The 16,700-nt window shown below is 45.1% G+C and overlaps 1 protein-coding gene across 1 annotated transcript in view; it reads right to left on the bottom strand.

Moving 5' to 3' along the window:
* The window catches only part of MTCL3 (MTCL family member 3), a 120,075-nt gene that overhangs the window by 81,749 nt on the left and 21,626 nt on the right, over positions 1–16,700 (bottom strand). The window contains exon 4 of the mRNA XM_069607497.1: positions 1,086–1,244. Within this exon, the coding sequence (XP_069463598.1) occupies positions 1,086–1,244 (159 nt within the window). The remainder of the gene's footprint in view (positions 1–1,085; positions 1,245–16,700) is intronic.

Genomic DNA, 16,700 nt, shown 5'->3' with positions numbered 1-16,700 from the left:
TCCTGAGGGACGTACAACTGTGTTTAAACATTGTTTGCATTTTCTGTTCTTTGTAAAACCAATAAATATAAAATTTTAAAATAAAAAAAAAGAAGTGGAATAAGGGTCGCAGAACCCAAACGACACGGAAGAGAGTGTAAACATTGTAAGGACAATTGCAATGCCTGGCATTTTAGTGAACCAGTGTGGCTATATAACCAACAGAGAAGCTCAAAGGTCTGGGACCACACCCACAAGGCTGAATGCCAAATCTAATGTGGGAGATAGTAATCTGAATGTAAGAAATACCAGGGGAAGGGAGTCATTCCACCCTGGAGTTGGGAGCATTATGAGAAGCCTGAAACAGACGAAGGGAAATGAGTCATTCCTCCTGGTATTTCAGGAACCATAATGTAAAGAAGGTTGCTTAAATAAAGCCAGGGGAAGAGAGGCATTACCTCTGATGTTATGAACTGTACTTAAGAAGACCAGTAGAAGGGAGACATTCTTCCTGGACATAGAAACAAAGCACATGGAGAAGGGAGGCATTCTTCAGGGCGCCCATGGTGAAGAACCACTACGAGCAATAAGGAATGTTGATGTTTTGGTATTGAAACAATGTTTTATAAGTGAACTGGGACTTTCAATCTGGTACTTTGTGCTGTGCCTTTGAAGGGGATTGCGACCTGGGGGAGGGAGTCATTCCCTCAGGAAACAGTCCCTCGGGACCACTGGAACCATAGTCCGCTCTCAAGAAGAAGAGAGCCATTCTTCTGCACCAAGAAGAGTCACCAATCATTTAGTTTAGTTATATGAGTAAGGGAAGGTGATAGGTTTCTGACACAGGACGGTGGACTCTTTATTTTTGGATATCCTGCCCAAATCCATAGTGTTTTAGTTGAGGCAGGGAACCCCTTTTAGAGATAGAGAAAGCAAGGGTTTTATTTTCTTTATGATAAAAGTCTTTAGCCACAATCATGACACATCTGTGTCCTTCTCAGGCTTCTGCTCCCTAACACAACCCATGATTCAAAATCAATTTTTGCAAGTGGTGCCAGGAATTGTTTTTAATCATCCAGTCAGATGGCTTATAAAAAACCACTTACCTCTTTCACCCTTTCCAGTTCATTTTGCAAAGCTTGCTTAGTTATCTCCACCTCGATAAGCTGTTGCCTTAGCTTCTCATTTTCCTCTTCTGTTTTCGTACGCTTTTCCTCTACATTTTCAAGTTCGTGGTGCAGTCGAACAGATACATCCTTTGCAACCTAATTGACATGAAAGATTTAATGAATTAGACCATTAATTTGTTCATACATTTACCTTATCCTAAAAGTGAATTCTTTTATTCCATAGTCAGGTTACACACAGTGTTGCCCCCCGCCCCACACACATAGACATTAATTATCAAATTGATGGTGTTTGATATGGAGCACTTTTAAAAGCTAATTGAGGATAAATGGAAGTAACTGGATTTGAAAAGGAAAGTGTTCTATTGTACGGTGTGTAGGGAGCATGGGAGCAAAAGCCAGTGTCCGGAGGTGGAGAAAACTGTTCTTACAATTGCATTATGCTCGGGGAGGGGCAGGAGATCATTGGGCGAACGGGAGACATCAGACACGTACACAGCCATTACCTGACTAGACTAAACCGATCTAAAAATAAGCCTGTTAGTCTTGTGGATTCCTGCAGAGCATTGGTGGCCATTTTCACAAGTGCCGCACAGGATGGTCCGGCTGTGAGTACGCAACATGTGAGGAGAGTGCAACAATTCAAGTTGCAAGCTAATAGCCAGCCATAGAAAAGTCACTTGCCATCACAGTTCTACAAATACACACAGTAAACCATTACCTACTCTGCAAGAGTGAAATATCACTAGCAAATGGCTAGTGGTGAGTGCAAATTATGCACCCTGATATGATTAGTGACCTTTGCTAACACTACATCTTGATATCAATCAGATATATTTTGTGCTTATCCGTGATGGTGACAAAAGACTTTGTGATAGCTGAATCTCAGAAAAGTCAGTCGGCCGGTGGCGAATGAAGAAAGACAGTATGCTATAGACCTTAAACAAGTCACATGAAATGAAAAGCTAGTTTTTAAAAGGGCATATGCAGTTTTGGTTGAAGATGTATGCAATGTGTTGGGTTAACATGCACTACATATTTTTCCTTCAATTATGAACCATAAAAATCGTTCAGCATTTTAGGGGACATTTTTTAAAAAGTACAATTATTATTTTTACGATCATGGCATATTTAACGCTAACCTAGCTTCAGGTTGCAACAAAGCGCTTTACAAGTCATGGGGGAAGTTCACGGAGAGGGAAGCAGATTGCAAGGAATTTAAACAAGGGGGCGGGGAGCTGACAACAGGGGAGGGCTATCACTAGGGCCTAATTTAGGTGTGTACTCTGAATCATCTAAGCATGTTTTCCAATGTTTTTCTATTTGTTGCATCATGGACGTACACATAAACACAGAAACTATATTCTTGTGTTTGACAATATTAGCTCACACTTGCTTTTGAGGACATCGCTATAATAATCCTTCATCATGCACATGAGAAAACAAATATTAATGCAGCACCGTGGGCACATAGTGAGCTGGGATCTGAAAAGTCTGTTTATCCTTGAACAAACCATCATTAGTTTAAACAGTTCAAATGTTTTAACTACCATTTAGTGTACCTAGGTGCAAGACATAGAGTGCCAATCAAATGGATCACCTCAAGGTGCAGTGAAAGTAGAGTTTTCTCAGTGTCTGGATAGTAGAAGCAGTAAGGAAGTAGGTCTTCATGGAGGGAGTTGTGTCAATGTAACAGAGATATAACTCTGACCTTTGCTTGGAAATGGAAATGCTCAGTACATAGACACTGATCAAAAGGAGAGGATAGTCAGGGTCTATATAGAAGATATTCTTTCAACAATAGGCCTGTTGCCCAAATGAAATGTTGTATGCAGGTTTGTGTTTTAATGAACTATTTTCATGGCAAATATGACTACCTGTCACTTATAACAAATAAACAAGATAAATCAGTTAGTGTTCAGAACTGCAATGACAAACAACCAGCAAGACCTAAGGGTCAAGCAATGGTTAGAACTTTTTTATACAAACAAAATTGGAAACTCATTGGTCCGTCATGCACCATCAGATTTCATTATTTGAACCAGTGAACATGCTCGTAAGTAGGGTGGGAGCCTGGGGTACCTTCCGGAACTGGATCAGTTTCTTGCCCACAAACTGCAATCTGCTGCCTTATGAGCAGGGCAATCTGCTACTGCCTCCACCATTTACTTGCCATAAGGCACAGTCAGGGAGATAGGGTCATACAGAACCCAAGCAAAGTTGTAGCCCTTGAAGGGGATGCATATACAGCACTTTCCAGGCTGTGACCCCCCCCCCCGTGTTTATAGTAAGATGCAAGCCTGTCATTGATCAGGTAATCCTCTTATTATCTGCACACTTCCAATTAACATACAAGGCATAAAATAAGCAGTGTTGCATAGTAATTTGCAATGGCATTCTGTGGGTTTGCTAATTAAATTGACATTTGTGTAGATAAGCTAGCTATTTAAATTACCCTGTTCATTGAAAGCACAGCCCACACTGCATTTATCTCTTGCCCACAGGGCTCTCTACACCCTCTTTTTCTCTGTTCACTGCAAGTCCAAATGGGCTAATGGAGAGAGTGCAGCAGTAATCATCTACTCTTAAAAGTGGCAAAGACCTGTGCATGAGGGCTAGTCATGAAAAGTTCTTTCTTTTTCAAATAATTGTTAACCAGTGTCATTCATGCAGCAAACCTTTACATTTTACAGACTCATCTCACTAATGTCTTACTTTATTGGTACACATAAATGTTGCTCAGTTTATGTGTTGGGTACACATAGCTTCTGGTGACATCAAAAATATTAGTACAACATTGCTAATCAGATAGGTGTGTTTGCTAATTAAAAATATGTTAATGAGCAAACATGCTGGATCTTTCACCCACAGGTCTGCTGAATGAGTTCTGGCACATGCAAGACTCTGCTGCATCCTGACATGCCGGAGTACTGGCACTAAACATTGCCTGTGGAAGGGAAGTGGGTTACAAAGGCCCTGCCCTTCTACTCTAAAGCCTGTTATAAGTCCTCCAATAAAAAATATGTATGACTTATACATTTAATGCTCCCAACATGTACGGGCAACCTTAAAACCCCCAAAACAGAAGCAGAGACATTGGGCCTCATTACGAGTTGCCCGGTAAAACCGGGTTCATTACCGGCATGCCGGAATGAGCAGGTCCGTGTTCGTATGAACCCGCTAATAGTGGGTGATTACGAGTGCGCAAGCACGTGCGTTACCCCATGCCGGTAGTAGCAAAACCGTCATGCCGGTAACGGCCCACCAACCCCCCTATACCGGCATTGCGGGTACCGCCCATTCCGTAACCGCATCATAACAACCACTAAACACCGGCACGGTAATACCGGCACGGTATTACCATGGTCGCAAAAAAGGACCCGGAAATTACGTCATCGCGTCGGAACGGGAAATGAGCCGGCGGCCATCTTTAAAAACACAATCCATTGCCATCCTCCATAACCACCACTACACTCGTGCTGTTGTGTGCCACAACTGAAGCAGGATGTCGAAGGCCACCAAAGGAAGAGCAAGCAGTTTTTTTTTTCTGATGCTGAACTGACTATGCTTGCTAACACCCTCGAACAGCAGGCAGACACAATCAGGAGCACAGACCTCAAGCATGCGGCACAAACCAGAAAAAAACAGGTCTGGCATGAGGTCGCTCAGAGGGTGTCGGCAGTGGGGAGCACCCCAAGGAGTGTAAGTGACTGCCGGAAGCGCTGGGACGACCTCTGCCTCCGGGTCAGTCAGATTCTTGCGGATAAAAGGAGGGCCACAATGGCGAAAGGCGGTGGCCCACACTCCCCTGTGAAGCTCACCGCATGGGAAGAGACTGCAAGTGCATTCATTGACCCGGAATCAATAGAGGGAATAGGAGACCAGGAGTTCGGCGCTGCAACTACCACAGAGGAAGGTGAGTGAACCATCACATCCACGTATACCAAAACATGATGTGGCACAAGTGATGTGGAAGTTAGATGTGGAAGTTAGATTAGGCAAGGCAATGCATGTTCCAAGGCTACATCAACACATCCATAGAATAATGAGTGCCACACCCTGCACCACACGCATGCTGAGTTAAAATCCCAATCCCAACAGAGGTGCAACATGACCCAACCATGCCCATGGGACCCACCACACACACATCAAACCAATGCTATGCCACCAGCCATGCATTGATTGCCAACATGTCCCCTCAGTACACCAAATGCCACTCACCAGAAATGAAATGATGCCTGAATGTATGAACATATTACACCGCAATACATCATAGCTGCCATTTGACAACATCACTGATGACCTGCATCTCTTCTATCTCCCAGGCACTGATGAGGAAGGTGGAACACAGGACAGGGGTGCAAGTACATCCAGTGCACACAAAGGGACCAGGGCCACCACCACCCCCCGTCCAAGAAAATGCCTGCAGCAACACCCAGTGTGCCACGCAAGGCATCAACCCTACAGGGGGCACCTGCAGCGACAGAACCGCAGCAGGCACCCACAACAGTGGGAGCCGTTCCGCCAGCCACCACGGACGTTGTGTCCACAGAGGTGGATGATGAGGCTGGAATCATGTCTGGAATACCCACCCCAAGCCCCATAGCCAGCCCCCACCCACCTGCGGAGTCTGAGAGCCTGGACGATCCGTGTCTCCATGACTCAGACCTTGGAGAATCAGACATTGGGATCTTCCCGGAGGACAGTGCCCAGGACGAGGAGCCCACGCAGGTGCCTTCCACCACCCTGCCAGCCACCACCCTGCCAGCCACCACCCTGCCAGCCAACACTACATCTGCGGCCGACACCTCCTGCGAGGCTCGCCTGGCAAGGATAGAGGCCCGCCAAGAGTCAATGCTGCAAATCATGCATTGACAGGTAGACCCTGGGAATGAGGCCATGAGGGCCATAGCCAAGGCCATTGCAGCCAATACAGCTGCCGTGGAGGCATCTACGTGTGAATTCAGGGAGTGCATGGGGTCACTGACACAGGCCCTTCTTGCCAACATCCCGCAAATGCAGCGTCAACACCTCGGCCCAGCCATGGGACTGACAATAGACACCTCCACTACAACAACCCCTTCCACCTCGGTGCAATCGAGCCCTGTGCGGTTAACGCGCAGGAGCGCACGTCGCTCGGCCATGGCACCCCCAGACCCAAAAGTCTTGAGGAAATAACTGTATGGGTAATGACAATGTGAAGAACTACATTGGTGAAGGGAACACTGTTTGTTGCACACATGGGGACATTTGGGATCTGTGAGGTGGGTGAGGGAGTTTGTTGGCGGGGTCTGGGAGGGGGGAGTGGGCACATTTTTCCAGTTTTGAATAATACACAAGTTGTGCGAAGAAAAATCCATGGCTGGACATTGTTATTTTTCGTGTGCATCCATTTAATGTGTTACGGTGTTCAGTGACCAACTCCCAACATTCCCTGTGGGTATGTTCATATTGGCCCAGTGTCTGACTGACACAAGTCTTTCATAGTCCCTGTGTTTCAGAAGTATACTTGAATTCTTGCTTGCCGTACGGCAGGGCCATCACGTGCATCACGTACTGGCAGTGGGGCTACTTCACCTCCGTCTCCGTCCTCATCATCCTCACCCGGCCCATGCATGTCAATGTCAGGTGACAATGGTACATTTATCCGGACTCACGTCGTGCAGCATGACACAGGCCATGGTGATCTTTGCCACCTTCTCAGGCCTATATAGGAGTGCCCCACCAGACCTGCTGAGGCAGTGGAACCGCCACTTCGACAGGCCAAAGGTCTGCTCAATGACAACACGGGTACGGGTTGGCACACAATTGTACTCCTCCTCATGGCCATTCTGCGTGTTAGGCACAGAGGTGTGTAGCCACAGCCTCAAGGGATATCCTCCATCACCAGCAAGCAGATTCAAATAGGTGTGTGTCACTCTGAACTCCCGTAATTCAGGGAGCACAGTCATGCCGCCAACTATTTGGTGTGGCCATGCACATGTCCCTGTTAGCATGAAAAAATGTTATCTAGGTGCAATCTGTACTGTCATGAGGTGTGGTAGTCTGGTTGGCATTCAATAGATGATGCAGGGTGTAATCATGCATGCTGAGGTAGATATGCTGTGGTAGTGCAACTATGTTTTGACTCCAATTCATGCTGTTCATTATTTACTATGCATGGTCACACTGCCCACATAGCCACACTAGCCGTCTGTTCATTCATGCATTGCTTGCCATCACCATGGTGGCCTGGTTGTGCCTCTTACTTGTTCTCATTGATATGCATTATTTGTGATCTGTGGCCCAGTGAAGTGTCATGTACAGTTTGACTGGTTCAGGTCAGGAGTGCTTGGCTCTGCATGCATTCTCCAATCACCTGTTATTCCGACCCAGGTGCAGTATTGTCCCCCCCCTCATGCATCCCCACACATCAGTACCCCAAAGCACTGCTATAGGACGGTTGTGCAACTCACCAAGCAGCCAGGCACGTGGTCCGGCATGTCGCTCCATTTGATGGGGTACCGTGGATTTACCCAATAACATGGCATCATGTGTTGATCCAGGAAATCGGCCGCAGCAACGGGTGATGAACTTCCTGGAGTCACATACCATTTGCACATTGATGGAGTGGTGTTGTTTGCGATTGCGGTACACGGCCTCTATGGCATGGGGGACTATCAATTCCACATGGGTGCAGTCAATGGCACCGACACAATTGGGCATGCCTGCCAGTGCCTGGGAGCATACTTTGGTTTCGGCTATCTCCTGGGCAGTCCGTGGTAGGGATATGTGGGTTCTTGCGTGCTTCTGGAGGGCATCCAGCACTTGGTTCAGCATGCGTGAAAATAGTGGTTGTGAAATGCCATGCAGCTGGCCTACTGTGTGTTGGTAGGTGCCTGTGGCCAGGAAGTGTGGCACAGACACCACCTTTGGTAGTGGGGGGATGGCAGTGCATATTCGTATGTGTCTGGCAATGTCGTTCTGTATCATGTGCACTATGGTGGTGATGTTGTTACGGTCCAACCGGTACAGGGTGTGGATCTGCTTAAGGGTAGGGTTGAATGGGCTGGGTCTGGTGCGATGTATTGCTGGCTGCCTGCAAGGCTCTGGTGGCTGCACTGGTGGTGATGGATGGGCCTGTCTCAACCTCCTTCTCCTCCTGTGCCTCCTCTGTGCTGCCTGTTCTTGCTGCTGTTGTTCTTGTTGCAGTTGTTGCTGTAGTTGTATCAGTATAGGCAGGTCCTCCTGCGCCATGTTTGCAAATGCTAGTGGTGGCATTTTGGTGTAGGAAGGGGTGTGGTGTTTAGTTGTGCTCCTTTTGTACTGGGCAACTCTGCATTGCCTACACCGGGGGGGAGGGGGGTTGTGGTGTGTGGGTGTGCCCATTTCATACTGGCACAGCCTCCTTTGACTCCACCTGTGGGGATTGTATGCACCTGTGGCAAATGCCTTGTATCTTGCTTGCTGTTTGCGGGTGGTCTGGGATGCCTGTATGGCCGGCATCGTGCAGGCCGTGATTACCGGCTTCGCGATGCCGGTATTTGCATGTATGCGTGGGTTGGAATTACCCCCTATCACCGGCATGCCGGTATTTGCTCCCTGAAGGTGCGCGTGTACGTGCCTATGCCGCTATTAGCGGCACCGTTGTTTGGTATGCCGCTAATATCGGGTTTGCGGGTCGGAATGCTACGGAACGGTAAATGATGCCGGTATTTAAATACCGGCATCATTTTTCCCTTACCGGCATACCTCGTAATGAGGCCCCTTGTCTTCACCAGCTTCATAAGTGCGCCAGCACCAACCACATGGCCTGTACTTCTATTAGCATGCACATGAACATTAAGGCTACTAAAAAGTGCAAATGTGTCACTAGCTATCTACTCAGGAGAGTAAAGGCACAGAGTCTGCACTTCTAGGCCCACTACATTATCAGTGAAAGATACAGGTGAATTACCAGAGATAGTTGTCCCCTTTTCCCCAGTGCCTCCCTCAAATTAATTACTGTCTGTAAATCCAGCAGGACTACAAACAACAGGCAGAAATCCCACTGCACTTCCTGGGTTATTTGAATAAAACAGAGACATTTTCCACCAGTACATGTCAAGGCCCTCTCAATCTGAACTCCACAACTGGTCTCAGTGTCAGGTCCGACTCTTTGTGGCATTAATGGCATCTCGTTGGAAGCCGAAGAGGTGGAGTGCAATGCAACCTTGTATTATCTGCGTATTGATATTTCGGTCCAGTCTTCCTTCAAGAGGACAGCAAAAGTTGCTGTAGGTGCTTCTCAGAATTCTGTGTCCTCAAAGAAGGGGTTCCAGCAGACAAGTCGCATCGCTTCAGTTTTGTTACATTCCCTAGAATCTAACGCTGTTCCCAGTGTCCATCTTTATCTCTTGTTACTGTCCCTTTCACAGTCTTCCTTCTTTCTGCCGCATGGTTCTCTGTGGTAACTTCAGCTTTTTTCCTTGTTCAGACCTATTCTCCTCCATTCTCTTTCACCTCATTAATACTGTAGTGTTGAAGCCTTTGCAGATCACCGCCTGCATTCGCACAGGCTCCTATTGTCTCCTCTTCTCATCTGAGCATTGGATTTTCTGCACCTTCTACCTTCGTGCTTCATAGGGTTTTTAATCCTTGGGTGGCCTCCCTGCTATGAGTGCTGTCTCTATCCTTGGGGCACGGTGGCTAAGCGGTAGGATCAACCATACCTCTACTCGTCCCGGCTGTCCCAGAAAAAACAGGAAAGGTTGGTTTGTGATAGTTTGAGATGCCTACACCTTCTAGATAGGATGGACCAAGTCTAAGAGCACATGATTATGGTACAATTCCTTACTAACGAAGTGCATGCTCTGAAAACAGAAAATGCTATGCTTTGCTGGTTGGTAGCAACCTGGGAATTTGTATCTCTTGACCTGTCTTTAAACGTTTTTACTATGGAAAAATGTGGTGGAAGGCCTAACAAGTTAAATGGGGTTTCTGGTGCATGTACAGTCCACATCAGCTTCCAGACATTTTTACATAGCACCTAATGAGCTAAAATTGGCGATACAATCTCATACATGACTGGGAATGCCCTTTGAGAGGGCTACTCCCCTGGTGACTTGTCAAAGCTTGTTGTTAAATCAGTAAGAAAATGTCCTTGTTTCCTTCAAAGAAATGTTCGATCTACTAGAACTATCGAACACTGCCCAAGAGACCTTGCTTGACATATGGCAAGTATCTATGGATGGCACCCGCTTTAAACAAGTTGCAGCTGAATCAGGTTACCCACTTTGCCCTCTTTTTCCACAATTTCAGCGAAGAATTGCCGATAAGCTGGCTAGGGGTCCCCGCCCTACCACAAGCTCAGCATTGATCAAAAAGATGTTACAACTACAAAAAAGAATAAAGGACCAAAGAAGACATTATGCTCCTTAAAACCAGGCGGCTCTGTTGCAGGTCTCCCCTTCCAGATCCACTTATCACAATGAGTTAGAACCTATGCAGAATGGGACTACTGGAGGTCCCTTATCAGAAGAAGAGTTGGAGAGAAGGCCGAACCTTGGACTATGTATGTATTGCGGTTCAAAATAACATTTAGTTTGAGAATGCCTGATTGCTCTTCCACGTTGATTGTGAAACGTCCGCTCCTGGTCCACAAAGGGACAATGGGCCAGGAGAACATTCACTGTCCCATAATACCTCCTCTGGTCACTTCTGAGATATATGACCGTCATTGCTAATCCTACAAGTATAATTCGCCATGAATCTGATATCTCTATTGTTGCCTCAGCATGGAATGCTTGGGGGCAGCAAATGGTCTTCTGCCCATGATATCCCTCGACTTACCAAAGAAGTTGCTTACCCCATGGAAGGTAAAAATGGGCGCCAATTGCTATCCAGACCGGCCACAGAACAATGTATTCTATTAGTAATGCAGATCAATAACTGTCAAGAGCATGATGTATTCGACTTCATCAGTGCTGACCACTTTCCTATCATATTGGGTATGACGTGGCTTGAATTACACAATTAGTGTATCAGCTGGACGGCCAGGACTCTTTTTAGTTTCATGATACTGTAAAAATCACTGCGTTCTTCAAGAAAACCTCAAGCCTTTTGAAGTATATGGTTTATAACTGCCCTGCCAACCTATGTCTACACTAGCCAGTATCTCTTATGTGCCTAACAAGTATGAGGAATTCGTGGATGTTTTGTAGAGTCTGGTGAAAAATGTCTTTGTCCACATCACCTTGATGACTCTGTGATTGACTTGATACCAGGTGCAGGTTTTCCATTTTCAGAATGCTCATGCAGTCTCTCCTGGGAAAGAAAGTGTTGCAAGGCTATAGATGCATCTAGCTATATGTGGAACCCCAAAATCCTGAGGTGCCCTCACATCGAGAAATGGGGCTTGTGTCTACAGGATTTTCACTTCAAAATAAATCACAGTTGGAAAAGATCATAATCCAGCTGACCTTTTTTCATATATCCAATATCTCACACTGTCACTGACCCTTCCCCTGCAGATGAATATGTTCACTATATGAACATGGTTCCATGTCATTTTGCCAAAAGTAATCACTTCGAGGTAATTTACTTCGAAGTGATTACTTCCAAATTTGACTTCTTTTTTTTCTTTTAAATTTGCCCGCCCCCATGGCCCACCTTACCCCTTCCCCTTCACTACTTCCCCTACGCCAAGCCCCTCCCCACACCCTTTTAACCATTAAACCCTCAACCCCTTATATATTTCGAAGTAATCACTTCAAAGTAAATTACTTCGAAGTGATTTCAGTTGGTAAAACCACGGAATACCTAGTACAAGATGCTCCACTCCTGTCCACATCACTGGAGGAGATCATCATCTTGACCAACTAAGACTGCATCATCCAGATGGTCATACAGCTTGTTGACTCTCAAAGGTGGAAACACGCTCTCGAAATGAGTGAAAAAATGGGAGGTGTCAATATCGAAAACCTATTGCTTAAACTGGTACAAGCAGAACTGTCAACTATGCATGAAGGGCTCGTTCTCAGAAACTGCTGCATTGCTGTGCCCTTGCATCTGTCAAAAGTTAGTGGATTTTCATCATAAAGGTCACAGAAGGGTAGCAGCCACCAAACGCCTCATGAGGCAAAATTATCATTAAAATTGGGTTTTAGTTTTACAATTATAATTGTTTTTATAACGCCCTTAATACTGAAGAGGTTCCTAAGCACGGACCCGGGATTCAAACCTGTGTTGCTCTGCATCGTCTTATTTCCAAGACGAGCGCGTTACCACCAAGGTATACTACCTGTGCCGATGCATGGTTTTCCACACTAAACAATGGTGGTAGCCACCCTCGGGCAATGTTAAATATACCAAAGTGTGAATGCTCAGATGTGCACTGAACAACTGTATCGCTACATGTCACCTCTGACATCTTAATTGAATTTGAGCTTTAACCAATTGGCAGACATCCATTTGCCTATAGTGGCAAGACAGTTTCTGAGTTCCACTTCCACCTCCCTCCATCCAATATTGCCTCACCCAAACCTACCATCTACCTTTGGGGTAAAAAAAACCAGTAAAGAAAGTGCTGTAAAGAATGTTTGGTAAAAAAAGGGTCACTAAAAAGACTGGGTTCCACTTATATGCATATCAAGATAGCAACTGAACAGAGTACAAATAGCAGCCTTAGGGGATCATTCCGAGGTGGGCGGTAGGGTATACTGGGCACCGGTAAGGAGACCGGTGCCGGTAATCCCCTACCGCTCAATTCCGAGGTCCCTTAGCGGGAACCGTAAGGGACGTGTGGTCGGACCACACGTCCCTTACGGGTCCCGCAAAGGGACCAGGGTGCAAACAACGGGCTTGCCATTCGCGAGCCCGTTATTTGCGCCCTCCCCATTCCCATAGAGCCCTGTGGGGGCTGAAATGGGATGGGGAATGGTTGGTGCCATGGGGACTTACCGGTCCCGCCAGAGCTGGACTAGACTCGTAAATCCCCATTGCACCACACCGGACTCGGTCCCATTATTGGAGGCAGGCATGGCGCAAACAGCGCCATGACTACCTCCAATCTCGGAATGACCCCTTAGACACACTGCAGACATTAGCATGACACCATAAAAGATCAACAGCCCCAAAGGAAACAGAAATCACAGTAAAAGAGACCAAAGATGATCTACAGAAGTTGAAATCTGGAATATATCCAGCAGCACAGACTCCATACCAGGAAAGATGCAAAGGTTGAGCACAGCAAAACTACAAGATGCTTCAACAAAACTATTCAACCACATCCTTTTTATTGGCCACTTCCCCACAGAATGGACCGAAGCATCATCACCCTGTTATAGAAAAGTGGTCGACCCAATTAACTATCGAGGCATCTATGTTGGAGACACAATAGGGAAGCTCTTCAGTAATATCCCCAACAAAGGATTTCAGACATTTGTCCTGGAGAAAGATATTTTACAGAGGAGCCGGATAGGATTTCTCCCTCAACAGATAATGACAAACTGTATATACACCCTACACTCACTGATCGGAGAACATGTCCACAGAACCTCTAAAGGAAAACTATGTATCTACTATGGAGGCTTCCAAAAGGCATTTGTCACAATCTGGCCCTGAGGTCTATCTATGAAACTCATTGCAACTGGCATTGGCCATAATGAAGGAAAATGTTCTCAATGGCTACATGGAGTGTTAAAATGAACATGAACACAGACCCTTTCAAACAGAATAAGGCAATGCTGCCTGAGCCCAATTTGTTTGAGTTATACATGACTGACCTACCTATACAAGTGGAAGCCTCAACACCAGGACTACTAATAGGAGGCACAAAGACAACCTGCCTTGTCTATGTTAATTATCTGGTTCTTCTATTACCCACATGAGAAGGACTACAAAAAGCTTGGGAAAAAACTGCAACCAATGGTCCATAAAAAATAAACAAACAAAAATAAAAGAATGAATTTCCAATCAGTAAACAACATAATGGAAACACTAGAGCATACAATGGAATGCAGGTATCTGGGAACAATCTTCAGTGACTCTGGAAATTTCTCACAGGACATTAAAATACTATATGGGAAATGATTATGGACATACTATAACATAAAATCTGGAACAACTGAACTGAGCACATCTAGAAGACTCAGGATAACATTGTTTGATTACAACATTAAACAACTTCTCAAGAAAGCATGCACCTACTATTATGCACTCAGGATCCACAGAAGCACACCAAACAGCACAAGCAGAGTAGAACTAGGGAGGTACCCCATTCTGCTAGATATAAAACAATCCTTGCTGTTCCAGACAGACCTCAAAGATAGCGATGCTCCTTCGTATGAAGCAAACACCAAACAGTCAAAAGCAGGCGTGAATCGCGAAACTGGTAAACGCAAACACACTTGGAAACCTGAGGAAGACAAGATCTATAACTAGTGCAACATGGAACAAATCAAAGTCGAAACTCACTTTCTTCTTAATTGCGTCGAATCAGAAGCCATGAAAATGCGCTATTTCTGAAAGCTTCATAAGAAGATTCTCAAAACTAAAAGATGAACAGAAAATAGAAGCTATCTTGGGTGAAAAAGTCACGCTGTAGAAAAAGTGGCAAACTACCTGGCAGCATGTCACACAAAAAGAAACCCACAATACCTTAAACCATCCAGGAGGATCTATGATACTAAACAGACACTGTAACACGAATCATATACATGTACAAAATGCAACCAAATCAGACCCGACCATTTGCTATATAATTAATATTCATCAAATGTGTAATATAATTATTCATCTCAGCTTTGGCAATACTTTATATGTCTGTGTGTATTGCAAATAAAGCATTATTGTACTGTATTGTACTGTACTGTACTGAATTGCATTGTGGATAGATCAGTTCTGTTTCATATGGATCAGCAAAGATGATGAAGTAACCACATTGGCCAAAAGCCTATTCCGAGCCACAATGGTTGTAATCTGGCACATGTGATCCATGTTTGTGGTTCTGGCAGATGGGTCTGTTGTGATGCCATGGGCATTGTGGGCTACATAGCAGTGTAATACTCATCTTTGCATTCCTAAGTGGCAGCGCTCTGGCAGTTAAAGACTTTTCTATGAATAAGTTATGAGAAATTGTTTCAAGATGTCTGCTTTCTTATCCTTTTCTTTCCTTTTTTGGTTTTAGAGATGTGAGTTTTCTGATTGTAAATGATCTTTGGAACACGCTTCCTGCCACATGGTACTGGTGCAAACATAAGGCACTCCGGTAACAAGGGAAGGCATGTCACAACTCTCTTCTTCCTTTTTCTTTTTTCATTATTATTTCTTAATTGATTCATGATCTACAAGACAAAACAGTTGCCATACAAAAACATACGAATGTTGTTAATAAATTAATATGTATACTAGTTACAGTGCAATATAAGAAAAGGGAATTCTGGGCCATGCAGCCCCATATATGTTTCAGGCATCAAAAGCCTATGTTTCCTAAGAACAGCATTTAAATATTTTAAAACAATAAAGCAGTGATTACTAATACTAATATACTGTGTGGGTCATTGCCATGCACATTCACCTGTATGAACAGTTTGCAGGATATCTTGTTTATTGCAAAATCAATCCTTCTTGTTGTAATGTAATGTTCTACTTCTCTACTGCTGCACAAACAGTATAAGCATTTTCATTGTGTTTTAAACTATACCAGCCTTAATTTAAAGAGGATATGGTGATTGTGCGATCCAGATAGTTCTTGTAGATTGCCGTAGTGCATTCCTTTGCGACATGCAAATAGTAGGTAGAATTAACTTCTTGTCTTACTGGTAAATGTTTTCAAGCTATACAGATGCTGTGTTCTGTTGTGACAGTTTTGCAAGATTTACAAAAAGCAGATTATCTGCATATTTATTGCCCATGCAAAACGAATTTCAGAAGTCTTCCCTTCCATTCTCACAGCTGCATTAATCCCAGCTTTGTTTATGGTCCTCTGGTATCAAGTGTCTGGTCCTGAACGCAGTTGCACCAAATGATTCCACAATGAAATATGGCTGATATGCTACAAAGGGTTTTGGACTGAAGAGGATCAAACATGTTGCCGCTCTTTACAGCCTGCAGGTGCTATTGGCCTAGTTTGCCTGGGGTGCATTTTGATCATGATGATGCAGATTGCCTTGTGTCACGTCTACTGCGACACATCCCCATTCAACCAGAAAACCACACAATCCCCACCCATCTGGTTCTACACACATTCCCTGCAGAGTCCGCTGCGATCCCCGCACTCACCCACATAGGGCATGGCAACAACGTACTGGTTTGGGCAGAACTCCGGCTGGAAGTTCCTTGTGCCCCTTTTTGTATTGGCAGTTGCCATGGCGTTTATCGTATGGTTGGCGCTTCCGTGCGAGCACACCAGGTGCCGCGTCCCCTGTGACCAAACATTCAGTGCTGGTACCATCGACAACACGAATCACGTGAAACGGCTCTCACGTTCCCTGTGATCCACGTCATGTCAGGTGACTACCTGATATAGATAAATGGAACGGGGTAACACTGAAGCGACACTTCTCAGCTGCTTGTTTCTCAAGTACTGTCGGCGCCTGGTTATCTTTTGGATCTTGTTGTTACTACGACCTCGGA

The sequence above is a fragment of the Ambystoma mexicanum genome, chromosome 4q (genome assembly GCF_040938575.1).
Source record: "Ambystoma mexicanum isolate Mex_15411 chromosome 4q, UKY_AmexF1_1, whole genome shotgun sequence".
Lineage (NCBI taxonomy): Eukaryota > Metazoa > Chordata > Amphibia > Caudata > Ambystomatidae > Ambystoma > Ambystoma mexicanum.
This window is presented reverse-complemented; position numbering and strand designations above follow the sequence as displayed.